This window comes from Perognathus longimembris, chromosome 2, assembly GCF_023159225.1.
Source record: "Perognathus longimembris pacificus isolate PPM17 chromosome 2, ASM2315922v1, whole genome shotgun sequence".
Classification (NCBI taxonomy): domain Eukaryota; kingdom Metazoa; phylum Chordata; class Mammalia; order Rodentia; family Heteromyidae; genus Perognathus; species Perognathus longimembris.
Window position 1 is genome coordinate 100,788,895 of NC_063162.1, and position 27,066 is coordinate 100,815,960.

At 43.6% G+C, this 27,066-nt stretch overlaps 1 protein-coding gene across 4 annotated transcripts in view; it reads left to right on the forward strand.

The window, feature by feature from the left end:
• The window catches only part of Lamb1 (laminin subunit beta 1), a 74,570-nt gene that overhangs the window by 19,779 nt on the left and 27,725 nt on the right, over positions 1-27,066 (forward strand). For all 4 annotated transcript variants that reach the window (XM_048339792.1, XM_048339794.1, XM_048339791.1 and 1 more), the window contains exons 10-22: positions 1,099-1,287; positions 1,552-1,731; positions 1,873-1,985; positions 4,373-4,452; positions 13,912-14,047; positions 15,802-15,960; positions 17,420-17,547; positions 17,745-17,868; positions 19,473-19,677; positions 20,892-21,035; positions 21,225-21,456; positions 25,354-25,517; positions 26,553-26,777. In XM_048339792.1, coding sequence (XP_048195749.1) covers positions 1,099-1,287; positions 1,552-1,731; positions 1,873-1,985; positions 4,373-4,452; positions 13,912-14,047; positions 15,802-15,960; positions 17,420-17,547; positions 17,745-17,868; positions 19,473-19,677; positions 20,892-21,035; positions 21,225-21,456; positions 25,354-25,517; positions 26,553-26,777 — 2,079 coding nt within the window. The remainder of the gene's footprint in view (positions 1-1,098; positions 1,288-1,551; positions 1,732-1,872; positions 1,986-4,372; positions 4,453-13,911; positions 14,048-15,801; positions 15,961-17,419; positions 17,548-17,744; positions 17,869-19,472; positions 19,678-20,891; positions 21,036-21,224; positions 21,457-25,353; positions 25,518-26,552; positions 26,778-27,066) is intronic.

Below are 27,066 nucleotides of genomic sequence, written 5' to 3' on the forward strand. Positions count from 1 at the left end.
ATTAAAGCTAGGTTGGACAAACATGACTCTACTGTAAAGGCTACAGGGCCTTCCTGAGAAGGCTCATTGGATGGCTATGAAACAGATCTTAGTGCTCCCAAAGAGCCTGCGCTAGCATGGTGAGGAGAGCAGGAGAAGAGGAATCCATCCTTTGTGTCATGCTCTTCATGCTTAAACAAGCTTCCCTCGAATGCGACACCTACACAGTCCTGTGGAATAATGGAAAATACTTCTATGAGTCTCACCCTCAATGAAGTAGTATTAGTCACTTTTGTCACTGGGGTGAAATATCTGAGCAAATCCACCCAAAGTTTTTTTTGACTGGTGATTTCGTAGGTTTCAGTCCATGATCACTTGGTTCCGTTGCTTTTAAGCCTGTGGCAAGGCAGATACATCATGGCAGGTCATATTGGAAGAAAGCTGCTCACACAGTGACAGTGAGAAGAGATAGAGAGAAAGGGTTAGAGAGCAACAAGGTACACCTTTCAAAGTCACACTCCAGTGGCCTGCTTCATCCAACTTGGTCCTACCTCCTAGTTTCTACTACCTCCCAAACATGCTACCAAGTTACGAATCTGTCAGTGGATCAATCCACTGATGAGATGAGAGCTTTTATGATCCAGTGTCTATCTTCGAGACCCTCATATCTAAACACCTACTGATACTACATTTTTTTTTTTTTTGGCCAGTACTGGGCCTTGGACTCAGGGCCTGAGCACTGTCCCTGGCTTCTTTTTGCTCAAGGCTAGCACTCTGCCACTTGAGCCACAGCGCCATTTCTGGCCGTTTTCTATACATGTGGTGCTGGGGAATTGAACCCAGGGCTTCATGTATACGAAGCAAGTACTCTTGCCACTAGGCCATATCCCCAGCCCGAGTTTTCCCTTCTTAGTAGCTCATTCTCTTTCACAGGTAATTGTTACGGAGTTCACACTTTAAAAGTTTCTAATTCTATATTGGACTTAAACCAATGGCATCAGTCAATGTGTTCGCTGATGCTCTTTTGCCTGAACTTAGTCCCTAGTTTGCTCATTGCTTGCTTCCTTAAGAACCTCCTCCTCCATTGGTAAGTAGATTGAAATTGGTCTTGTCATGCAGAGTGCAACTGCAATGAACATTCCAGCTCGTGCCACTTTGACATGGCGGTTTTCCTGGCCACGGGGAACGTCAGTGGGGGCGTGTGTGATGACTGTCAGCATAACACCATGGGACGCAACTGTGAGCAGTGCAAGCCATTCTACTACCAGCACCCGGAGAGGGACATCCGAGACCCTAATCTCTGTGAAAGTAGGTTGGGAGATGTGTATGTGGTGCTCACTTCTTGCTGACTTTCACATGGACTAATCTAGCCAACCTCCTCCTCAGAACTTAACCTTGCAGCAACAGATGACCATTGTTAGATGCTGCTAGGGTACTGGGAAATTCACTTGCTAGTTGAGCCTTGTTGTGATTCATTTTTGTGAGATTTGGAGGGTGGAAGGCACATGCATTTTTATAATATAAAGATGGCATGTTTCCTGGTGCATTTAACTGGTCATTTTTCTTCCTTAGAATGTTCGTGTGACCCAGCTGGCTCTCAGAATGAAGGCATTTGTGACGGTTACACTGACTTTTCATCTGGGCTCATTGCTGGCCAGTGTCGGTGTAAGTTGTATGTGGAAGGAGAACGTTGTGATGTTTGCAAAGAAGGCTTCTATGATTTAAGTGCCGAAGATCCATTTGGGTGTAAATGTAAGTCTGTTTGTTTGGTTCCACATTTGGAATTGAATTCTCCATGTAGAATTTGGTTTCATTTTGTGCTTCTAAAGCCAAACCATTTCATGGAACTCACTTTGGTTTGTGTTCCTTTGCTTCATTTTGTCTTTAATAAAGCTTGTGCTTGCAACCCTCTGGGAACAATTCCTGGTGGGAATCCTTGTGATTCTGAGACTGGCTACTGCTATTGTAAGCGCCTGGTGATGGGACAGCGCTGTGACCAGTGCCTGGTAGGTAAATCCTAATCATGGGGGCATGAATGGTCATGGAATGTGACACCTTTAATAGAGAATGTTTTTCCAACATCACAGGGATTGATATTAACAGCCATAAGAAAATTCACAAAATAGGAATTACTGAGTCAGTGGCTCAGGCCTGTAGTCCTAGCTAACTCAAGAGGCCTGAGGCCTGAGGATCATGGTTTAAAGCTAGCCCCTGTAAGAAGTCTGTGAGATTGTTATCTCCAATAAACTGCTCAGAAAAAGCCAGAAGTGGCACTGTGGCTCAAGTGGTAGGGCACTAGCCTTGAACACGAAGAAGTTCAGGGGTCAGCTCCCAGGCCCTCAGCTCAAGCCCTAGGACCAGCACAAAAAAAAAGAATTACTGATAACTACATTGACAAGATTTTCACTCAGGATTATAAAAACCACAGCAAAATACCATTTTTACAGACAAATTCACAACCATTACTTTTTTTTTTTTTCTTTTTTTTTTGGCCAGTCCTGGGCCTTGGACTCAGGGCCTGAGCACTGTCCCTGGCTTCTTCCCGCTCAAGGCTAGCACTCTGCCACTTGAGCCACAGCGCCGCTTCTGGCCGTTTTCTGTATATGTGGTGCTGTGGAATCGAACCTAGAGCCTCATGTATCCGAGGCAGGCACTCTTGCCACTAGGCTATATCCCCAGCCCCCCACAACCATTACTTTTTAAATGGAATTTATAAGAACATACTGAGATAGAAACACCTGTTTGCTAACTAATAGAAATGAAGATTGTTCATGTTCTTCCAAGTATATAGGCATGTCTCAATGGCTGGTAGAAATGTATAGGCCCTCCCTCCCCCAGTTACCCCACTTCTGGACCAAGATGTGCTCTTCAGAAGACTCTGCATTTTTCTTTTTTCTGTTCATAGTGGAAGATTGAGAAGCACTAGTGGGAAAATAGGTAAATTTGGGGGCTTGCAATCATCAAAGCAACTTGACTGCTCTTGAAAATGGTACTGATAGGAAATGTTGTTCAATTTATATACACATACAGTATGTAATGTCTTGGTTATGTAGACGAAAACTCATCAAAAAGATAAAATGTGTAAGGAAATACACCACAAATCTCACTGTTAGTGACTGGTTGGAGTAATTTGCTAGAGATGGGGGCCCCCACGCATGCTAGGCAAGTGCTCTCCCCCTCAGCCACAGCCCCAGACCTGAGGGCGATAACTAAGAGGAAGGTTGAAATTATTTTGAATCTTCTAGGGCATTCTCATTACTTTTGTAATCTGGAAGGATTCACTGACCATGTACATACTTACGTTTATAACTACTAACCATGTTTATTTGTGTATGATCCTGGTGGATTCTCAAAATAGATTTCTGAAGGTCCATTAAAATTTTTTTTTTGCCAGTTCTGGGGCTTGAATTCAGGACCTGAGTACTGTCCCTGGCTTCTTTTTGCTCAAGGCTAGCACTCTGCCACTTGAGTCACAGCTCCACTTCCAGCCTTTTCTGTTTATGTGGTTCTGAGGAATTGAACCCAGGGCTTTGTGCATGCCAGGAAAGCACTCTAGTACTAAACTACATTCCCAGCCCCTCCATTTTAAATTTGTGAGCCTGTATATTTTCTGTTCCTTTTTTTTTTTTTTTTTTTTGGCCAGTCCTGGGCCTTGGACTCAGGGCCTGAGCACTGTCCCTGGCTTCTTCCCGCTCCATGCTAGCACTCTGCCACCTGAGCCACAGCGCCCCTTCTGGCCGTTTTCCATACATGTGGTGCTTGGGAATCGAACCGAGAGCTTCATGTGTAGGAGGCAAGCACTCTTGCCACTAGGCCATATTCCGAGCCCTTTTCTGTTCATTTTTGAAGTACAGAGATTTTCTTCTCTATGTAGTGTCTGTCTGTCTGTCTGTCTGTCTGTCTGTCTGTCTCTCTCTCTCTCTCTAAATTTCCGCCTAATCTAATGCTCCCAAGACTCAACAGTCCCTTCACCTTTCAGCTTTGGGCTGTTCCCACACAGTATAGCATAAATGAATCCTCCAAGGGCTTTCCTTGGGGGATTTTGACAAGACTGAACGGAAGGAAAAGTTAAAGCCCTGCCAAACATTTGCCGTAACTCTGAACTGCCAGAGTAGTCTGAATGAGGAAAACGGGTGCCTATATTGTAGGCTCACATGCATTGTAGTCTGTGGTCTGTTATTATTGTGTGAATATTCACTACCCTCTTGACTTCAGTGACCTGTAGCTCCAGTGTATTTTCACTTAGAATAGTCCTTCCTTTTGTGGGCTTTACGCTTTCTCAGTGAAAATAAATATTCAGCAGACCAACCAAAGCACGCCACAACTTGTTCCCTGCTGAGTCTTGTGTAATTACAGGAACTCACCTTTAGATGTTAAATCTTTCGTTCTGCAGCCACAGCATTGGGGCTTGAGCAATGATCTGGATGGCTGTCGGCCTTGTGACTGTGACCTTGGGGGAGCCCTCAATAATAGGTGAGTGGAGCGTCAATGCTGCTGCTTTACACTCAAAAGGAAGTCAGGACTTGTACAAGTCTGAGATTGTGAAATATGTTCACCTTTGGTTTGAATATCTGATAATCTATGACCTCAGAGTGATCTTTAAAATCTTCCAGTATGTTCTTTTCCTTTCTTCTTTCCTGGTACTGGGTTTTGAACACTGGCCTCATGCTTGTTCAGTTGAGTTACAGAGCCAGCTTAGTATTTTCTCAATTACTTGGAGAAGGAGACTCATGGATTTTGTTTTCTGCCCAGGCTAGGTTTGAATCCCCATGCTCCAGGTCTCAGCCTTCAAAGTAGCTGGGATTAAAGGTGTGAGCCACTGGCACCCAACTCTCTCTATTTTTTTATTTTATGGTGTTAATTGTTTTTGTACTTTAATTTCCTTAGTATGTTTTAAAAATTATAGAAGCCATATAGGCCCATTATTTTTAGAAAGTAATTTAGACAATTCAGACAGGTATAAAGTGCCAAGCAGAAGTGCTTCTTTTCCTGTTCTTTGTCTCCTATATTTCTTCTCTGAATAGCCTAACTGTGCCACCTTAGCAGCTTTTTTCTCTCTCCAAAAATTAGCAACAGTTCAGTCAGTCATTTAAAAGTTAGCATTCTCATTTCTTTTTAAATAATATGTTGGGTTTTATTTATTTATTAACAGACAAGTTCGAAGGAAAAACAGCCCATGATTTTCCATTGACTTTCACTCTCATGTTTTTAAGATATAAGTGAAGCAGCAGAGGATCACAAGAGCTATGCCCCTATGAATGCATAAGATAATGCTAAGTGAAAAGAACTCCATGTTATGGAAACGAGTGTTCTATCACTGTTGTAATTACTCTCAACATGCCATGTGAAACTGTAGCTTCTATTGTTGATGATCCTCTTGTATCCCCTTTTTGTGGTTGAACCCGCACTATCACTGTATCTTATCTGAGTACATTGGAAACTGTATATACTGGTATTAGAACTAGGGAAGTGAAAGGGGATATCAGAATCAAGAGACAAAGGATAAAAAGACAAACGATTACAAAAGCAATACTTGCAAAACTGTTTGGTGTAAACCAACTGAACAACTCACGGGGGAGGGGAGAATGAGGGAGGAGGTAACAAACAGTACAAGAAATGTATCCAATGCCTAACGTATGAAACTGTAACCTCTCTGTACATCACTTTGACAATAAATAAGAAAAAAAAAAGATAAGTGAAGAGCAAAAAATTTACCAAGACCCTATCTCAACCAACAAGCTGGGCATGGTGGCCTGTGTCAGTGATCCTAACTGCTCTGAAGGCCATAGATAGGTGGATCTAGGACCAAGGTTTGCTCTGCTAAAAAATGTTAGCTCCTATCTGAAAAATAATTAAAGGAAAATGGGGTTGAGAGCATGGTGCAAGTGGTAGAACACTACGTATTGAGTGCAAGGCTCTTAAGTGGAAACCCCAGTACTGCTTTAAAAAAACCACAAAGGAATATATCTCTATACCTACCTACCTAATTCTGTTGTGCTTTCGTAGCTCATGCATATAATAGAACTATTCAAGAGGCTGAAATGTGATCATTGTGATTTGAAGCCAGTCCCAAAAGAGAAATCTGAGAGATTCACCTCCGATTAACTAGCAAAATGCCAGAGTGGAGTTATGGCCCAAGTGGTAGAGTACCAGCCATGAGCAGTAAAGCCAAGTGAGAGTTTGAGGCCCTGCGTTTGAATCCTAGTACCAGCATTTAAAAAGAAAGAAAGATACGCATTATTCTGGAACATACTGTGCTCTGCTCATATCCGCTCGTGATCCTCTCTACCTTTTGTTTCAGTAGTGTTTTGGTATTCTTTCCTGTGAAAGTGTCATGATTTATTTTTGTTTTTGTTTTTTAAAAATGTTGCCATGTACATCTTTGTAGATATGTCTTGATGAATGTCGGTATCCCTGTAGACCAGGTTATCCATAAGGGAGCTGCTAAGTCAAAGTCCATGCATGCTCACCACTTATTTTAATAGAAAATGTCCAATTTTCAGATCATGTCAGTAGATTTTCCCACCAGGCTTATACGGATTCTCATTTTACCATCCCCAGGAATAGCTGGTCTCATCCAGTATTTTCTTTTTTAACCAGTCTAACAGATTGGAAACAGATTTTCATTTTGATTTGTGTAGAGAATCTTTTTTCTTTCTGTTTTTGCAACTTGTACCCCTTAATAAAAGTTACATATCATTTTTAGTTACTTAAAGATGCTAGTATTCCTTGAATAGCTGAGACATGAAACTCAACTAAAAATTGTCATGATATATGTTGGAAAGATGCCCAGGTTGTAGGAGTTTAACCAGCGTGGGTCTAGGAGCCCTTTGGTCTCCGTCATTGGATGTGAGTCAACATCTGTTAAGGACAGTGTAAGTAACTGCAGAGAGCTCCGGCAGATGTGTCCTTGTCATTCTGAATTTTTCGTTAGAGAACATGCTGAATTGATTGAGCAAGCTTGGTGTGCTCAGAAACCAACTCTTACGAAATCAAGTGTTTCCCAACCCCATAGTGATGTGCTGGGATGAATGAGATTGTAGAACACATGAACAAGTTCTCTTTGACCTCTTTATTTGAGTTTGTCCTGTTCCAGATTGTGCTGGAGACTCAATACAGCTTGTAGCTTCTATGACTCCAGAGAGAATTTCTGTTCTTAGAAAAACTGCAGAAGGAGGCAACTAGGATAACTGCGTAAAAGCAGGGAATAAAGACAGTGCTGTGTGCTTATGAAACCCCACTTTCCTGACTCTCCTCTGGGACTGCCAGAGCACTTGTGATTCCTTTACAAATGATTGCCCCATTTGTAGCTGTCATCATCACCTTACTCCTTGATCACATGAAAATGGCAAACGTAATTCTCCACATTATGTTCTAGGCTCAGGAATGTTCCCATCAGGATGTTCCATCTCAGTTCAGGCTCCAGAATGTTCTGTGCTCCTTTATCCTAAGCGGTTTCTCTTTCTCACACTCCTCTCCTCTTCTTATCCCACGTGTATTTCCTGTGTTGCCTCCTCCCACTCACAGCCTCTGGCTGGCCTCTAAACTGGCAAAATATACAAAATCCAGAATACGTTCATCAAGAGAGTTTGTGAAGTAAAAGGTTTCAGGAAAGATTTTAAAGCAAGTAGTCATCTGATTATTTTGGCAAGATGCTCTATCCTTAGTGAGGAAAAAGAGCTTGCCTTCTAGCCCGGTGACTACAGCATCCGGTCACGTTCCCTTCAACATTGTTTCCCCAAGGGCAGTATCCCCGGAAGGCTCTTGGGCTCAGTCTCCTTTGTGGGACTGCATCTCCACCAGAAAACTGGGACAAGTCAGTGATAAGTAAAAACCCTTGCAGGATGAGGGATTGTTGCAAGCACTCATAAATACCTTTTACCTGAGGATATTCTCTTTGCCTGGGTCACATAATAAATCATGACATGGTAAATATTGATTGAGTAAAAGAATTTGAGAAGCAAATTTTTTTTTGTTTTGTTTTGTTTTTGCTAGTCCTAGGGCTTGGACTCAGAAACCTGAGCACTGTCCCTGGCTTCTTTTGCTCAAGGCTAGCACTCTTATCTCTTGAGCCACAGTGCCACTTCTGGCTTTTTCTGTTTATGTGGTGCTGAGGAATTGAACCCAGGGCATGCTAGACTAGCACTCTACCACTAAGCCACATTTCCAGCTCCTAGAATGTACTTTTTTTTTTCTTGTCAGTCATGGACTTGAACATTGGGGCTGGTCACTGTCCCTGAGCTCTTCAGCTCAAGGCTAGCACTCAGCAAAAAAATTTTACTTATGAAGTGAAGCAATCTTATTTTTTGGCCAGTCCGGGCTTGGACTCAGGGCCTGAGCACAGTCCCTGGCTTCTTTTTTTTGCTCAAGGCTAGCACTCTGCCACAAGAGCCACAGCGCCACTTCTGGCCGTTTTCTATATATGTGGTGCTGGGGAATCGAACCCAGGGCCTCATGTATATGAAGCAGGCACTCTTGCCCACTAGGCCATATCCCCAGCCCCTGAAGCAATCTATTAATGAGATCAAAACACTTCTTATTTTGGCCAAGGGCAAAATTAAGGGTAAGAGTCATTTGAAGTGGAAAGTTTTTAAAAAATATTTAGTTAGCTGGATGTTGTATAGTTCATGCCCCTAGCACCAGCTGTTGGGCAAGCAGAGATGGGAAGATCACAATTTGAAGGTGGTATGGACAAAAATGGAAGCTCTTGTCAAAAACAAACCATAGCTTGACGCTGATGGCTCAATACCTCTACTCCTCAGGAGACAGAAATCAAGAGAACTAAGTTCTCAGCTAGCCTAGCCAACAAAGCTCATGAAGACTCCATCTCAATCCATAACTGAGCACAGTGGTACCAACCTGTCACCCAGCTAAGCAGGAAATTTAAATAAGATTGTGGTTTAGGATAAAGGGAGACACTATCTCAAAAATTCAAAAGTTCAAGAAGGGTTGGAGGCTCACGTGATAGACCATTTGTCTAGCAAGTATGAAGCCCAGAATTTGAAACCTCAGTACTAGGGGGGAAAAATAACAAAAATTAGAAAGCCCAAAACAAAATAGTTAAAGCACCATCACCAAGCTCAAGGCCTTGAGTTCAAATCCTAGGATCACCAGATAAGGTAACACATTTTTAATAAGCTGTATATATTTTTGGTTGTACAGAAAAATCTTAGTAATCTCTGTCATAAATTGGCAGCTAATCTGAATCATTGACTATTTTCAGAAGACTTCATAATTTAAAGTAACCAAACCAAGTTAATGAATTTTTGCCTTGATTGCCTACTTGAATAAGAATTTGTGGCAATGGTTGCTTGGTAAAAAGTACTTATACAAGTTTAGAAACATAAAAAATGTGGAGCATCTTTGCAGCACTGTCCTTCAGAACTGAATTCATCAGTTAAGTCTAAAAGCTTCCTGTCTGGCTTGCAGAGTACCATTTTTTTAAGGACTTGTGCTTCCTGCCCTGAAGGTCTTAGCCCTGTGCTGATGCTTCAGCAAAATGCTACTGCTGCATGTCATTTAGCTCTTAGTTAATTCGGCCTTTGCTTGCATTTGTTTGTATTAAAAGGGGCTTTGTGGTTGGGGATTGTGTTTTAGGCACTTTCGTATCTCCCTTGATCTCTAGCACATGTAGCTGCTTCATAAAATGAGGGACTGAAACTGACTTGGAAATAAGGAAGTTTGGAGAGCTTTTCAGCAGCTTATTGAATGGTTGTGGTTTATCTTACCTTTTGTTGGTTGCTGCGATAGACTTCAAATGTTGTTAATTTCTCTGAGAGAATCTGTTTTTAAGATATAACTGGTCATTATCTATTGTGAAAACATGAGGCCTGTGAAAATTTGTAGTGCTGCAGTAACCTATCACCATACTTTAATAACTTGAAACAATATAGACTCAACTTAGTTTGGTATCTCTCTGGATTAAAATAAGGATACTGATAAGTCTATATTGTTTTCTAAAGGCTGTAAAGGCAAATCTGTTTCCTGCTTACTTGGGTTGTGGGTAGAATCCTGGTCCTTGCAGTTGTAGGGTGAACTTTCCATTTCCTTCTGTGACTGTCAGGTGAAGGCTGGCCCTACTCTATAGAGGCTGCCTACATTTCTTGGCTCATGGTCCCCTCCCTCCATCTTTAAAGCTGCCATAGTGGATTAAATCTTCCTTATGTAACAGCTCTGTGACCCACTTTTCTGCCTGACTCTCTCACTTTTTAAGAACTCATGTGACTAAATTGGGTCTATTAGACAATCCATGATAATCTCATTTCAGGATTTTTAATCCACATAATCCACATAATCTCTTCTCCCACATGAAATCGTCTATTTACAGATTGCAGATGAGGATTTAGATAGCTTGAGATCTAATATTGTGCCTCCTGCAAACGTTCATTTTTGTCTTTTGTCATTGTACTGTAAATTGGATCTGTGTTTGTTTTGTAGGGAAATTTGTAGAAGAACATAAAAATTGCAAAGTATACCATTTCTATAAGATATGAATTTTTAAAATTTGAACACAGTAAAGCGTAATCCAAATAAAATCTTTTGTCTTGCTGTGATAGAGCTGGGGAAGCTAAGTGACATTGGAGACATGATAATGTGTGAGTAGAGGAGGGCGTTCCACTGAGAGGAAAAAGGGGTAAAAGGAGTGGGTGAGGCCTGATGAAGGTCTGGCCTGAGCCTCCATCTTTGTTCTTGTCATTCCTGTCCTCTCTGCCCACCAGAATCCTCAGGTTCACAAGGCTGCTTCTTTCATGAAGGCTCGCTTAGTTCCCTCAGTCAGATGAATTGTGTCTTCCTCCATATCCAGAGTGCTTTGTCCTTGGCTCTGTTTGAATGTTCACTGCATTTCATACTGGCAAATTCTTTCATTGATTGTCCTTCAGTCAGATGGTGAGTTCTTTAGGCAAGTACTTCCGGTTTCTTTTTCTTCATATCGTTTAGCCAGGTTAAAAACATCCTTCCCACGAAAGTGTAAGAACTGGTTCAGAAGGAAGTTGGTGGACCGAATATGAGGGCATTGGTGCAGGAAGCACAGCTTCCAGGGCCAGTGTTTGTTCAGTAAATATTGGCTGAAGAGTGTAAGAAGTGTGCTTTCAGAAAGGGAAGCAGTGTTGTGGAGCCAGGCAGTGGCACTGAGACTGGATGGAATAAACCACAGAGTAACCACTGTGGTTTTGGTGGTACTGTGACCACTGCAGGAAAGTGGGTTGGGTAGTGGTGGGCAGCATAGCCTTGGGTGCAAGAGAGAGATGAGTTGACATCAGTTCAGGAGGCTGCTGCAGTAACAGGCTTGGGACAATGGCATCTTCAGTGAAGAGAGTGGCAATGACAATAAGAAGAAGAAGCTAAGTTGAGACAGATTTTGAAATAAGACTTGGATACTGGGATAAAGGAAGCCAAAGGTTATGTCCTCATCTCCACCCTGAGAAGGACTGAAAACCAGCTGAAAGAAACAGAAGAGCTGAGGATGAGAAATCAGGGTGAAAGGTGACAGTTTGAGACAAGATGAGTTAGACAGCACAGCTGGACAAGCCAGGAATTTGTCCCACTGGGATCTGGATATTGGGAAATAAATACAGCAGAGGCAGAGGTGCGTGACTGCATGGGTGAGGCTCCTCTACACAGGGGCCCAGAAAGCCACAAGGACTTCACAAGGCAGTCATAGTGGACTTGGAGTCCTGCTTGTTAGAGATGACAGTTTGAGTCTGCCACAGCATCACAAAGACTAGAGACCAGAGAGCCATGTAAAAGCAACTTCCCTTTGTGGTCAGTAGGTCTGCCTCTGCTGGAGATGTGTGCAGGAGGAGTGGCCTTTGAATCTACCCATTGGCTTCATCCTACCCTCCTCTCTTGGTCTAATGATTGCTCCCCAAGGAGCTAGTTGTTTTCTTCCTCGGTGGTTCCTGTTTGGGACTCCGTTCCCTCAGTAAACATCTGGGGAGGAAAGAAGGATTTTCTTTTGTCCATGTGATGTCAGATGGCCGAGTTTCTGGAAATGGCGGCTGCTGGTGGTCTATGCCAAAAGAGGGCTGGTCCTAGTTGGAACAGGCTGGCTTCTCCTGGGAGTTGGCTATGTGTGTCAAGAATTCCTGTTTCAGCAGGATACTGACATGATATCCAGGAAGGGGTGTCCACTGGACCATGTCAGAGCTGTTCAGTCATCCTGTGAGTTGCAGCTGACTGTGGGACTTGATTTTAGACAAACTGGAACCTGGGGGTGGGTTAGCAGGGGAGGAGGAGGGAATTTGGGAGTAGGTTTAAAGTAACAATTCCAAAACAGCTTGACTTTTCTTTAAAAAATTGTTATTGTAAAGGTGATGTGTAGAGGAGTTACAGTTACATAAGTTAGATAATGCATACATTTCTTTTTGAACAGTGTTCACTTTTAATGAAATGGAATCATGTGATTTGGATTTTTACCTCATACATAAAAGAGGGATACTGTGGAAAATGACAAGCTGAGAACAAACTGAATATATCTTATTGTTCCCTAAACTGAATATATCTTTGTTCCCTAAAGTAAAAAGAAGCTGATTATTTATTTTGTACTTGTTATTTTTTCATCTAAATTTGTATTCATAAGGCTTATCCTTCATGCATTTACTTGTTCAACTGAGACTACTCTGTGGGCAGAGCAGTGAGGAAACACTGTGGAAACCTAGGCATAGAAGGCTCAGTTCAAGCCTTTAAGGACTTTATGGTATACTAGGGTCTGGGGTATGTCCGTGGTTGTGATGTAACAAGAGAAAGATGGATCCACGTGGATAAGGAACAGAGGGGCCTCAGAAGGCCACTTGACAATAGCAGAGGGAGGGAACTCCAGGACAAGACTTGACAAATGGGGGTGATGTGTAGCAAGGCTCGTGGAACCTAGGTAGGATCTGAAGACCCAGGGCTTCAACTCTAATAAATGCCTGTGGTGTGCCAAGCTTGTGGTAGATGTTATGCATATAAAAGTAAGAGAGATGTCATTTCTCTCTTAACAAGGTGGTAGCTTGGAGAAGGCTCATTTTATGTGATGGAGGATGTTGGCCAGGAAAAGACTGAGCAGGGAATGTTTGTGAGTTGAATCTTGAAAGTAAAATAGGTGTTTCTTCACTAATGGGATGCAAAAAGGTCATCCGAGGCTGCAGGAACAACCTGAACAAAGGAAAGAAGTCACAAATCACCTGATGCGTGTGAGAAATTGCGAGTCGTTCAATATGGTTGAAGAGGGCTGGGGAGAGGTGAGGAGAAAGGCCAGCCTATGGAAGCACAGCGCACCTGCCCACAGCCATTGTGTCAAGGAATTATGTGTTTATGTGTCTTAGAAAAGTTACTTGGGCAGCTCTGGGTAAGGTGATAGTCAGGTGAGAGAAAAATAAAGTGTAGCACAGTTAGCAGAAAGAGGAAGAGATGCACAAAGTACAAAGAAAGGTCTCAGAAGCTGGTTCCTGTTTGGTGTGAACATAGACTCTAGAGCCCATCTTATATTTCTGACTTGGTAAGTCTGAGTGCCACCATTTGTGATCCATTGCTTTGGGGGGCAACTGGGGCAGTCAAGATAGAGATGTCCTTCAGGGAGTTGGGTATTGGGGTCTGAGATCCAGAAAAAGAGTTGCAGTTAGTTGCAAATAAAGCAAGATTTGTTTGTGCTGTCTACAGAAAATTCCCACATGGTGTGTATGGAATGTGAGTGAAGAGAGAGAGGGGGTAGGTAAAGCGGAAAAGACAGGGTCACAGAGCAGTCTCAACATCATGCTCAGATCTCTCTGAATCTCAAGGTTTGGGATTCATGACCAGGTGCCATTTTTTTTTCCACATAGAGGAAATGAGCAAACTACAGACACATTGTACCTTCTGTGATATTTGATGACACACACACAGCTGCTTCCATTTGGGCTCATATGTGCATGTAGTAAGCCAGCATTCTAACCTCTTTTCCTACTCTTGTAGCTGCTCCCCAGAGTCAGGCCAGTGCTCCTGTCGGCCTCACATGATTGGACGGCAGTGTAATGAGGTGGAGTCTGGCTACTATTTCACCACCTTGGACCACTACCTCTATGAAGCTGAGGAAGCCCACCTGGGGCCTGTAAGTAGGGGAACATGTGGCAGGTTGGGAAGGCAGCATTGGGAGGCAGTAGGACACAAGCATGCTTTATAAACAGCATTTCTGTCATCACAAAATTAAGGTGTGACAAGTCTTTTTTTTAAATTAACTATAAAAAAGAGTTTTGTTGGCATATAATGCTTTTGATGTAATTCATTCCCTCTATTACTTTTCATTGTCCCTCCTGTTTTTTAGTCAGTTTCATTCTGTTTTTATGCATGTGTATGAAATATTTCAACCATATATGCACCTCCTCTTCACCCTCTCCTTTTGCCACCCCCCCCACACTGGTGCCCAAATACTCTCCCATTTACACTGAAATCAGTCATATGTAATGCTCAGTCTATCACTCACAGATACACTTACTGGTTGATGTGATTTAAGAATTTGTTGTTGCCAGAATAAGTTTTCATCCATTCCTTTCTCTACTCAGGCTTCAAAGTTCCTGTAGATCTGATATCATGTAAACTCAACTTTGTTTCATTTATCATCCCAAAATTTAGTGACTTAAAGTATATACCTGACACTGTAACCAGGGTGGCTGAAATAACCTGAGCTAGCTGGACAATTCTGCGCAACTTTTCCCAGCAAGTCTATTGGGCTTTCTCACAGCCTGGCAGAGACATGATAGTAGGATTTCATTATTTAGCATTTGGCTTCCAAGAATGAGGAAACAAAAATCTACCAGATCTCTTAAAACTTGGACCAAGAAGTCCCAGCATATCATTTCATGACATTCTGTTAGTCAAAAGTCACCAGTCTAGCCTAGTTCATGAGAAGGATCACATAGTTTGTGCCTCTCAGTGGGTAAAGTTGCTCCCAGATAGAAGGAAAGAGAGAACTGGTGGCAATCATGTTCAGAGATGACCACTGACCTATAGAATACTATAGAATAACCCTGTGAACAGTCAGAATTGACTCATCAGTAGTAGCACTTCTCACTCTATCAAATTTCTTCACTTGTACTTAGAACCTGAAACTAGTGCCAATGACAGAAGCAAAAATAACTACTGGGTGCTGGACCAGCCTTGTTAAGCAAGGACCAGGGAAACCAACCATCACTCCTGGATTTGCTAAGAATAGCATTTGGATACTTGGTTGTCCCCCCCTCTTTTTCTGCTAATTGCCCTGGTGTGGGGTGTGTGTGTGTGTGTGTGTGTGTGTGTGTGTGTGTGTGTGTGTGTGTGTGTGTGTGTGTGTCTGTCTGTCTCTGTCTGTCTGTCTGTCTGTGTCTGTGTCTGTCTGTCTGTCTGTCTCCTGGGGTTTGAACTCAGGATCTAGATGCTGTCTCTGAGATTTCCTTTTCTCAAGACTAGTACTCTACCACTTGAGCCTCAGTGCCACTTCTGGCATTTTCTGAATAGTTTATTGGAGATGAGAGTTTCACAGCCTTTCTGCCTGGGCTGGCTTTCAACTGGGAGCCTCAGATCTCAGCCTCCTGAGTAGCTAGGATTGTGGTACTGAACCACCAGTGCCTGGCTATTCTTTTAAAATATACAGTAGATCACAAGCTTTTGATTTTGGTCTCTGATGTTCTAAGACATTTCCAACCCCAAAACTTAAACCAATGGACCCATTTGTCCATCAAGAACTGACAACCTGTTGGCAAATTTGTGGCTGTGAGCAGTAGATAAAAGAAGCTGTAGTTTTTAATCCTTGGGTGACTTTGGATGTGACTGTGAATGGTAATTGAAGTCCATTTTGTAGAGTGTAACTCCCCTTTTGTTTGTCTGCAGGGGGTCAGCGTGGTGCAGCGGCAGTACATCCAGAACCGGATTCCCTCCTGGACTGGAGCGGGCTTTGTTCGAGTGCCCGAGGGGGCGTATTTGGAGTTTTTTATTGACAACATACCATATTCCATGGAGTATGATATCCTAATTCGCTATGAGCCACAGGTGAAAACCCTCAGTGGTCTGTGTGCTTGTGGGGGTGTGAGGAGGATACCAGCTATCTCTGCTCTGACTGGATTTTCTGTGAAGTCTGAGGATCACACTGGAACAGATAGGTCCTCTGGCGTTGTAACCTCCTCTTTGGAAGTTAAAAACATATATCTTTCATGAATCAAGTTTCTCAAAAATTCAGTGGTCTCTGGTCAGGCATTTGTCTTAGTAATGATGGTGATGATGATGAGACAGTTGGAGGTCCTCTCCCTCTCCCATGGCAGGCACATGCCCCTCACTGCAGGGAAAGGCTGGAGGTGGCAATGTGCTTGCTAGCGGAGATGAAAATGATGCCGGAAGATAAAGTGCTTACACCAGTTCAATTGAGCAGCAATTGCCAGGATGTGGCCTAAAGAATCAGATCTCAGTCTTTGTGGTGTGGATTGAATTTGTTATTGTTGCTTATTGTTTTTTTTTTTTTTTGGCCAGTCCTGGGCCTTGGACTCATGGCCTGAGCACTGTCCCTGGCTTCTTCCCGCTCAAGGCTAGCACTCTGCCACTTGAGCCACAGCGCCGCTTCTGGCCGTTTTCTGTATATGTGGTGCTGGGGAATCGAACCTAGGGCCTCGTGTATCCGAGGCAGGCACTCTTGCCACTAGGCTATATCCCCAGCCCACTTATTGTTTTGAGGCAATATCTCATTGTGTAGCCCAGACTGGCCAACTCATGATCCTCCTGCCTCCGTCTTCTGGGTGCCACAAGACCCAGAGCATGGGTGGGATTTTGATGAGCTTAACAAAGAAGAACAAAGGAATATCATGAGCAGAGAAGATGAGGTGTTTTTTTGTTTTGTTTGTTTTTGCTTTTTTTTTTTTTTTTTTTTTTGGCCAGTCCGGGCCTTGGACTCAGGGCCTGAGCACTGTCCCTGGCTTCTTCCCGCTCAAGGCTAGCACTCTGCCACCTGAGCCACAGCGCCCCTTCTGGCCGTTTTCCATATATGTGGTGCTGAGGAATCGAACCGAGAGCTTCATGTGTAGGAGGCAAGCGCCCTTGCCACTAGGCCATATTCCCAGCCCCTTGTTTTTGCTTTTTGAGAAGTGTTTTGTAGAGAGCTGTGAGGGTACATGGCTGGAAAGATGCTCTTAAGAAAACTGCCAGGATCAGTAAAAAGGAATTTGGGCGCCTATAGTCATAAGAAGCTCTTGCAGGATTTTTAGCAGAGGACTGTCATTGTTTGAGCTCTTGGACAGTGGAGGGAAAAGGGACATTGGGAAGAAGTCTGGAGTTGTTTTCGGCCTCCAAGGAAGAAAGGATGAGGGCTGGGGCCAGGCAGGAGCAGAGGATATGGGAAAGCAACTGTGTGTGTTTTCAATTAAAGCTTGGCAAGTGACTGATTCATAGAGGTCTTTGTAGTTGGGCAGGCCACAGTGGCTAATGCAATTGGTCCTTTCAAATGGTTTGTTTCTTCCTCTAGCTCCCTGACCAGTGGGAAAAAGCTGTCATCACTGTGCAGCGGCCTGGGAAGATCCCAACCAGCAGCCGGTGTGGTAATACTGTTCCAGATGATGACAACCAGGTGGTGTCCTTGTCTCCAGGCTCCAGGTCAGTCTGACCATGGTTTGCAGCTCAACAGAACTAATGGTGCACATTAAGATTTTTTCTTCCTATGCTTGACTTGCTGAATTACTATAGCAGAGCAAGACATGGACCTCTCCATACAGAATGACCACCATAGGGCTTTTGTTTCTCAGATACTTAAGGGCTGATGTCTTGTTGTTTTCCTCTCGTTTTGGGAGTAGATATGTGGTCCTTCCTCGCCCAGTGTGCTTCGAGAAGGGAGTAAACTACACAGTGAGGTTGGAGCTGCCCCAGTATACCTCCTCCGACAGTGATGTGGAGAGCCCCTACACGCTCATTGACTCAGTAAGTGCTGGGTCCCTTCCCACACGTGCTGCAAAGCCTGGTGGGCTGGCTCAATGGCAGCCCTCAGTGCTCTGAGGGGCAGTGCCACACAGTGAACCAGAATCATTCTTTCTTGGCTCCAACATTCAAACTGCATCCCTCAAAAAGTATGGGTTGACTTTGACAATAACATGTTAAACTTTTTTTTTAATCTAAAAACTTTTGTTAGTATTGGTAGCAAATGTTAGTGGTTTTTATCCAAGCCGTAAGCCAAGGTTTGAAAGTGAAGGTAAACACCCCTCAGTCATCCTCCTTGGGATCTCTGTGGATGAGCTGCTTCAAATGGTGAAACTGACCAACCAGATGTGGGTTCCTGTCATTCACCAGTGATCCCTGTCTCCCAGTAGACCTAGTTCAGGTTTTTTTCCACCACTTCCTTCCAATATGGCGGCCAGGGATACAAAAATAAAAACTCATTCCCCTTGGGTGACAGGTGTAGTCCAGTGGAGTACCGGAGGAAAAGTCCTGGTTGTCCTTTTGCATCAAGGTCCACAGGTCTGGGACATGGGTGCCACAGCCTTAGGCCACTTGTCAACACTCATTGGCAAATAAGAACACACTAAAGCCACCAGTACAACAATGTTCATCACAGCACAATTTGTCATAGCTAGAATATGGAACCAACCCAGATGCCCCTCAGAAGAGGGATCAGGAAAATGTGGTACATATACACAATGGAATTTTATGCCTCTATCAGAAAGAATGACATTGCCCCATTTGTAAGGAAATGGAAGGACTTGGAAAAAATTATACTAAGTGAAGTGAGCCAGACCCAAAGAAACATGGACTCTGTGGTCTCCCTCATAGGGAATAATTAGCACAGGTTTAGGCAAGTCACAGCAGAGGATCACAAGAGCCCAATAGTTATACCCTAATGAACACATAAGATGATGCTAAGTGAAATGAACTCCATGTTATGGAAACGATTGTTATATCACTGTTGTAACAACCTTCAACGTGCTATGTGTAACCGTAGCTTCTATTATTGATGATCTTCTTGTATCCCCTTCCTGTGGTTGTACCTGCACTATCTCTGTATCTTATCTGAGTACATTGGAAACCGTGTATACTGGTATTAGAAACAGAAAACTGAAAGGGAATACTAAAATCGAGACACAGGGTAAAAATAAGACAAACGACTACAAAAGCAATACTTGAAAAACTGTTTGGTGTAAATGAACTGAACAACTCTTGGGGTGGGGGAAGGGAAAGGGGGAGGAAGTAACAAACAGTACAAGAAATGTATCCAATGCCTAACGTATGAAACTGTAACCTCTCTGTACATCAGTTTGAAAATTAAAAAAAAAAAAAGACCACTCATTGGCATATCCACCAACAGCAGAGTCCAGGTCCAGGTCCCACCAAGCTTTTAAGAGCAAAAGTATATCTGAACTTTTCCTGGCTAGAGTATTTGAGTGTGGGAAGGTTTTTGCTTTCTGTCATCAGTCTGGTTATTTTTTCCATTTCAGAGTTAGTGGGTGTGGGGGTTTTACATGCTTACTCGCTTTGATTGACAACATGTGCATTGCCATCAGGACCTCTATGCTGTTTTTGTTCCTCTGCAGCTTGTTCTTATGCCCTACTGCAAATCCCTGGACATCTTTACCACAGGCGGTTCTGGAGATGGTGAGGTCACCAACAGCGCCTGGGAGACCTTTCAGAGGTACCGGTGTCTGGAGAACAGCAGAAGTGTCGTGAAGACACCCATGACTGATGTTTGCAGAAATATTATCTTCAGCATCTCTGCTCTGCTACACCAGATGGCCCTGGGTAGGTGTTGCTTAGTAGCTGCAGCAGCTGACACCCCCTGCTCACAGAGTAGACATATTCTGTTTGAGACAGCATCAAGGTTTGTCTTTTTCTTTCTCTCTCTCTCTCTTTCTTTCTTTCTTTCTTTCTTTCCTTCTTCCTTCCTTCCTTCCTTTCTTTTTTTTTTTGCCATTCCTGGGTCTTGAACTCAGGGCCTGAGCACTGTCCCTGGCTTCTTTTTGCTCAAGGCTAGCACTCTACCTCTTGAGCCACCGTACCACTTCTGGCTGTTTTCTATATATGTGGTGCTGAGGAATTGAACCCAGGGCTTCATATATATGAGGCAAGCACTCTTGCCACTAGGCCATATTCCCATCCCTGTCTTTATTTCTTAAATAAAATGTTAATGATGGATCACCACTGAAGATGGATTCATTATATAAGAAATATAGCCAGGCTCTGGTGATGCAGGCCTATAATCCTAGCTACTTGGGAGGATGAGATCTATCTGGACAATTGTGGTTCAAAGCCAGCCTGGTCAGAAAAGTCCATGAGACTTCATAATCAGCTAAAAACAAGAAAGAGATCAACAAAAACAAAGCCAAAAAGAGTGACTCGAGTTGTAGAATGCCAACTAAGCACACATAGTGAGACAAATGGGAGGCCCTGAGTTCAAACCCTAGTACCACCAAAAGAAAGGAAGGGAACAAAGAAGGGAGAGAGAGATGACTGGAGGGAAGGAGGGAAAGAAGGGAAGGAAGGAAGAAAAGAAGGGAGGTATGGGGGGAGGGAAGGAGGGAGAAAAGAAAGGAAGGACAGGAGAGGAGGGAGGAAGGGAAGAGTAAAAAGAAAAATATAGAAACAACCAGGGACTAGGGCAAATTGCATGAGTAGAAAGCATGCCTATAGGTAGGGTGGAGAGTTGGGATAAAATCAGAAGAGCATCAAATAACTGAAATTTCTGTAAGGTCAGACAAGCCCCCAAAGGTCACTGGGCTTTGGTTTATTGTCCTGTGATAACCTCCTGCCCTGACCAAATGCTTTGATCTGCCAGCACTCTCCCTGTCTCTTCCACCCCCACCCCAGCATAGGGATGATACTGTTTGAAACTGGAATGCTGAATCCCCCAAAGTAGGAAAGGAGCAAGGGTCCTGGGGAGCCCAAGGAGAGGAAATGGGTCATTTTAGAGACAGGAGTTGCAGGTTACTTATGTCTGCCTTCTCTTTATCGTACAGCTTGTGAATGCGACCCTCAGGGTTCTTTGAGTTCTGTGTGTGACCCTAATGGAGGCCAGTGCCAGTGCCGGCCAAATGTAGTTGGAAGGACCTGTGACCGGTGTGCACCAGGAACCTTTGGCTTTGGTCCCAATGGATGCAAAGGTTTGTACACCAGAGCATTGTAATGCATTTGGATGAGGCCCACAGGTCACTGTGGGATACATAGCTTCAAGGGCAGTACTGCATCCAGAGGACCCTGTGGGCCCATGAACTTTATGAACTGGGGACAAAGCAGTGTGTCTCTGTTTAATGAGTTTCTCAAGATGGTTCCTTGGTTGCTTATTTCTGCAGCTTGTGACTGTGATCCTCAAGGATCTGTCAACGCCTTCTGTGATGCTGTCACCGGCCAGTGCCAGTGCTTCCATGGCGTGTACGGGCGCCAGTGTGACCGATGTTTACCCGGGTACTGGGGCTTTCCGAGCTGCCAACCCTGCCAATGTAACGGTCATGCCGATGACTGTGACTCAGTGACAGGCGAGTGTGTGAACTGCCAGGACTACACTACAGGCCATAACTGTGAAAGGTACGTGAGTTCCAGGCCAGACTTGACTATGTAATGAGATCCTGCCTCAAAGAAAATAAGCAGAGCTGGGCATGGTGGCTCATGCCCATAATCCTAGCTATATGGGAGATATAGATGGGGGGAAAAAATCACAGTTTGAGACCAGCTGGACAAAAAGTTAGCTAAATGCTATCTCAGCCAGTTGCCAAGCAACGTGGCATTTCATCAACATGTGCCATTTCATCTATGTGGAAAGCATAAAAGAGGGATGACCATGGTCCAAGCCATGCACGTATGAATGAAAGACCATAGCCCCAGAAAAACTAAAGCAAAGGGCTGGAGATGTGGCTCAAAGTGGTTGACAGTGCAACTTCCTAGCTCTCAGTTTTAATCTCCAGTGGAAGGAAAGGGTGGGAGGGAGGGAAGGAAGGAAGGAGGGCAGAAAGGAAAGAATGAAAGGAAAGGAAGGGAAGGGAAGGGAAAGAGAGATACGGTCTTTGAGCAAGCATTAAGCATTGTCTTAGGCAAACCACAAAGGAGCCTCTTCAGGCTCTAGGTGACTCTCATTCTTTTCTTACCACCTCCAGTATTTCCTGGGAACAGCTTCCTTTATCCAGTGCAGGTGTAGCTCACGTAGTGCCTTGTAAGTGCAGGCATTGTCCTGGTGCTGGGAATGTGGCAGAGCCTGACTCCTTTGGGAGTCATCCTGCAGTTCACCATAGGTTTCTGTCTAGGCAAATCCTGGCCTCAAATGAGCATTGGAAAATGATAATACCTACTTTAGTCAAGTAGAAACCAAACCCAAATGGGATTGATCATTTTAAATAGTCTTCTTCCTTCTACCTTCTTTCTTATTTATCCAAGCCCTGGTCCTAGGGCTTGAACTCAGGGCTTCTCCATGAGCTTTTTTGCTCAAGACTGGTTCTCTACCACTTGAGCCACAGCTTCACTTACAGCTTTCTTGGTGGTTAATTGGAGATAAGTCTTAGGGACTTTCCCACCTGGGCTGGCTTTGAACCTCCATTTTCATATCACAGCCTCCTTAGTAGCTAGGATTACAGGCATGAGCCACTAGCACCCATCATGTTGTTTTCTTCATAACACTTTATGCAGTTACAGTGTCCAGGGACACACAAAATGTGTACAAGATCCAGGGTTGGTGGCTCACACCTGTAATCCTACCTACTCAGGAGGCTGCAATCTGAGCATGGAGGTTTGTTGCCATCCTGGACAGGAAAGTATGTGAGACTCTTCTTTCCAATTAACTACCAAAAAGCTAGGAGAACTGTGGCTCAAATGGTAGAGGGCTAGCCTTGAGCTAAAACAAAAGCTCAGGAACAGCACTCAGGCCCTGAATTCAAGCCCCCAAAGAAAGAAAAGAAGAAGAAAAGTACACAAGCAGAGCCCTTGCCAAGTTAACAAGCGTTAGTTGACTAGTTGATTAGTTCTGATGAATACAAGCTCTGCGTCAGATCCATAGTAAGCATGGGACATAGCACTCGCCTCTGGTTACTAGCAGTCATTTATCTGCTCATTAAATAAATACAATTCGTTTGCTGACTCTTCAGTACTAATTAAGAAATTCAGACTTGCTGTTAAGACGTGCTTTTGGGGGATAATAGTCTCTACCTTTCCACACCAGTTCTCTCAGAAATTAATCCACTCTCTGTGGGCTTTTATTTGAAGAAGCCACTTCTGAAACTGACTACCTCAGCTAGGCCAAAGTTGTTTACCAAGTGAAAGAGAAAATTGAATTTGCCATTCACTTAAGGCCTCCAGATGTTCCGGAAGCATACATGTGACTAATCCAATGCTAGAGTGATGTTCATGAATTTTGAGGGTCCCAGGGATGGCTCCTTCCAGCCACCAAGTTGTGTAAAGAAGACAAGGAGATGGTTACACAAGAGTGAAAGATAGAAATTAATATATTTATGTCATTGTTTTCCTTTGTTGATCTTTCAGGGAGTTGTAGAAATTAGTATAAGAGAAAAGACAGATAGAAAAAAAATAAGATTCTAAAGGGGAAGAGAGCAGGGTAGGAAACAGTATATAGTGCTGAGCAAAACCAGGCACATGGGAATGCATCTGGGAGATACTAACACAATAGCTTGCAAGTGGCCTTGAATCTTTTTTCTTTGTAAAGAGTTGATTTCTTGCAGGAAAATGGGAGAGGATGTGGGAAAAGGGTTTTGTTTTTTAGCTTTAGGTTTGGATAACAATAGAGTATTTGGAATTTTACTGTCTACTTTGAGCCAGTTTCTCATCATTCTTCTCTTTATTCCTAAATGGTCAAAGTTTTAATGTCATTCATTTAAAAAAGAAACTATGATTAGATTGTTCCTGAAGGGAATAAGTGTAGGGAGAAGCAGGAAATGAACACCCCATTTCTATTAAATACCTCTAGTTTTATTTCACCTTGAAAAGCCTCCTAGAAACTTCTCCAAAACTGAGTCATAGAAGACTCCCCAGTATACAGCTAGAGAACATGTGCTTGTATAATTTCTGCAGCTAAAGATGTTAGTAATTCCCTCTGAATGACTTTCTTCTGCTTCTTTGTCCTTCCTACTATTAAAAAGAAATTACCTCTGCTTCCAACTGGTTTTATAGCCTTAGACAAGTTAGATAACTATGTTTTATAGGTGATCTCCAAAGTTCCTTCAAGCTCTTCCACTACGGGAAATAAAGAAGTAATCTAATTAGCACTTATCTCGAGGACTGCTGCAGGATATAGTCAAAGGATTCCTTGCTAGCCAGTGGCTTGTAATCCTAGTACTTGGGAAGGAGAGGGTAGACAGGAGACTGTCTCAAAAATAAAAAGACAAAGATTCCTTGCTAAATATCTTGAGGCTGAATTAACTTGACAGGCTAAGTGTGCTTTAAGCCCCATTGACCCTTTCTTTATCTTAAAGGAATGATATTGGATCTGTTGGATATAAGTTAGTGTAGACCATTCTTTGAACCATGTGAGATAAAATCCCATAGCTACAGAGCATTATTGCCCTCCCCACTCCTGCACACTCCACCTGAGTGGTACAGGAGATGGGACCCATGACTTCACACTTGCATCCTACTACTTAAGCCATGCCCCCAGCCACTTTATTTTTGAGATAGTCTCTCTAATGTTGCTCAGACAAGCCTCAAACTTGTGATCCTTTTGCCTGCTACCTCCTGCGTAGCTGGGATGACGGGTGTACCATAACTCTTGATTCCTGTCAGTTTTACTGTCACATGGCTTTAGGTCTGGGGCCACCATGTTGTCCCTCCCTCAGTCATAGTGGCTTAAATGCTGGCCATATGCACAAAGACAAAGCAGAGGGCACAGAAGGAAATGTTCTGAGAAAACAGGCAGTGGATAGGACAATAGAGTCTCTTCCTCTATGTAACAGTGAGTGAGGGACCACATGGGTTCAGGGCTGTCTCTAGTGCATTGGACCTGCAGATGTGAGGCCCACCTCAGCAGGCATCAGCCCCGCCTATGCTCCCAGTCCTCAAGGAGCAGTCTAACAAGTGGTCTAGGCAATTTTGTCTGGAGCTAAAGTTTCCATTTCCATGTGGAAGCATGAGATATGGGAAATAATGGCCCCAAATAACAATCTTGGAACAGGCTTTTTTTTGGGGGGGCGGGGATTTTTTGGTTCTTTTGGTGCCAGTAACTAGAGCTTGAACTCAGAGCCAGGGTCCTGTCCCTTAGCTTCTTTGTTCAAGGTTGGCACTTTATCAGTAAAACCATTATCTCCACTTCTGGCTTTTTAGTGGTTAATTGAAAATAGTATTCTCACAGAGTTTTCTGCTTGGACAGGCTTCTATCTTCAGATCTCAGCTTCTTGAGTGCTAGCCAGGTATGAGCCACCACACCCAGCAGACACAGGTTTCTTAAAACTGGGTTATGGCTTACTCTCTTCTGGGACTGATGTATAGGTGCTTCGCTGGTTACTATGGCAATCCCATCATTGGGTCAGGAGATCACTGCCGACCTTGCCCTTGTCCAGATGGTCCTGAAAGTGGACGCCAGTTTGCCAGCAGCTGTTATCAAGATCCTGTTACTCTCCAGCTTGCGTGTGTTTGTGAGCCTGGGTACATTGGTAAGTCACACACAGACTTTAGGGGGCAAAGAGGAAGAAAAAGATGTATTTCAGTTCACTGAGAAAAAAGATGTAGGGTGAACAAGTGAAGTATCCTTTTACAACCATCTGTTTAAAATTAAAGGAACTAAAAGATCCTCTTTTGGCACATGGGGTAGAAAAATGTTAGTGCTGGTACTGAGGCTTGAACTGTTAACACTAGCTTGGCTCTTTTGCTGAAAGGCTAGTACTCTACCATTTAAGCCATAGCTCCACTCCTGGCTTTTTGCTGCTTAATTGGAGATAAAGAGTCTTAGGGATTGTTTTCTGCTCAGACTAGCTTTGAACCATGACGCCCAGATCTCAGCTTCCTGAGTAGGATTACAGGTCTGAGTTACCAGCACCCAGCTTGAAAATTCTTGAGTGTGGAAGATAATATGATAGAACAGGGTAGCAAACTCATTTAAATCCAAGATAAAACTCTGAAACATTTTCCTGTAATTAAGTAGTAGGAAGATTAATGTCCTTTTTGTTTCACCCATGCCTTATCTAATTGCACGTGCGCATATACATACACACACCACCACACCCACCCATCCCCCCTCCCCCAAAGCAATGAGGTGAGAGAAATAGTGGGCTTCAGGAAGAGGAGCCTCATGGCCGGATAGCTGATAGGTTGGTCTGAGCTTTTGATGTCCCTCTGGCAGATTACACTCCCACCACCAATACTCAGAATTTAGTTTGCTGGGAGAATGAGTGAGCTCTTTTTTTTTTTTTTTTAATCCTGGAAGCTGCTGCTTCAGTTACTAGTTATACTCAAGCATAGTTCAATAAACATATTTTGTTGATGGCTTCAGTATTTCTAAGAGGAATTGGTTATTGTTAAGCATCCCATTTTTCAGATTGCCGGTAAAGGAGCAGTGACCCAAATCATCAAGCTGCCCTTAACACAGGACACCTGGTCTGGCTAGCCCTCTGGGGAGGAAAGAGGGCGACTGTTGTGTTTAGCTTTTTAGATAAGCTGAAAGTCCTGTGCTTGCTCTTCTCACACAATAGGCTCCAGATGTGAGGACTGTGCTTCGGGATTCTTCGGCAATCCCTCAGACATTGGAGGGTCGTGTCAGCCTTGTCAGTGTCACCACAACATTGACACGACTGACCCGGAAGCCTGTGACAAAGAGACTGGAAGGTGCCTCAAGTGCCTATACCACACAGAAGGGGACCACTGCCAACTCTGCCGACATGGCTACTATGGTGATGCCCTCCGGCAGGACTGCAGAAGTAAGACACTTCTTAGTCACTTGTACAAGTCCTTACGGATCTCCACCCTCCTCCATCCCCTGTCTTGTGTTTCACACAGGGATGCTTTGGTGTGGAGAGGTAAAATTTCATCTTCAGAAAATGAAAGATGGGACTGAGTTGCTTTTTTAATCCCTTATGCCCAAGGCACATATCTAAAAATGTGGCTCTGTGCCAAGGAGAGAAAACCAGAAGGGAAATTGCCACTGTCACCAAGATTAATGCCATGCATTACAACGTATTGAAGTGTTACTTCCCTGAACCACTGATT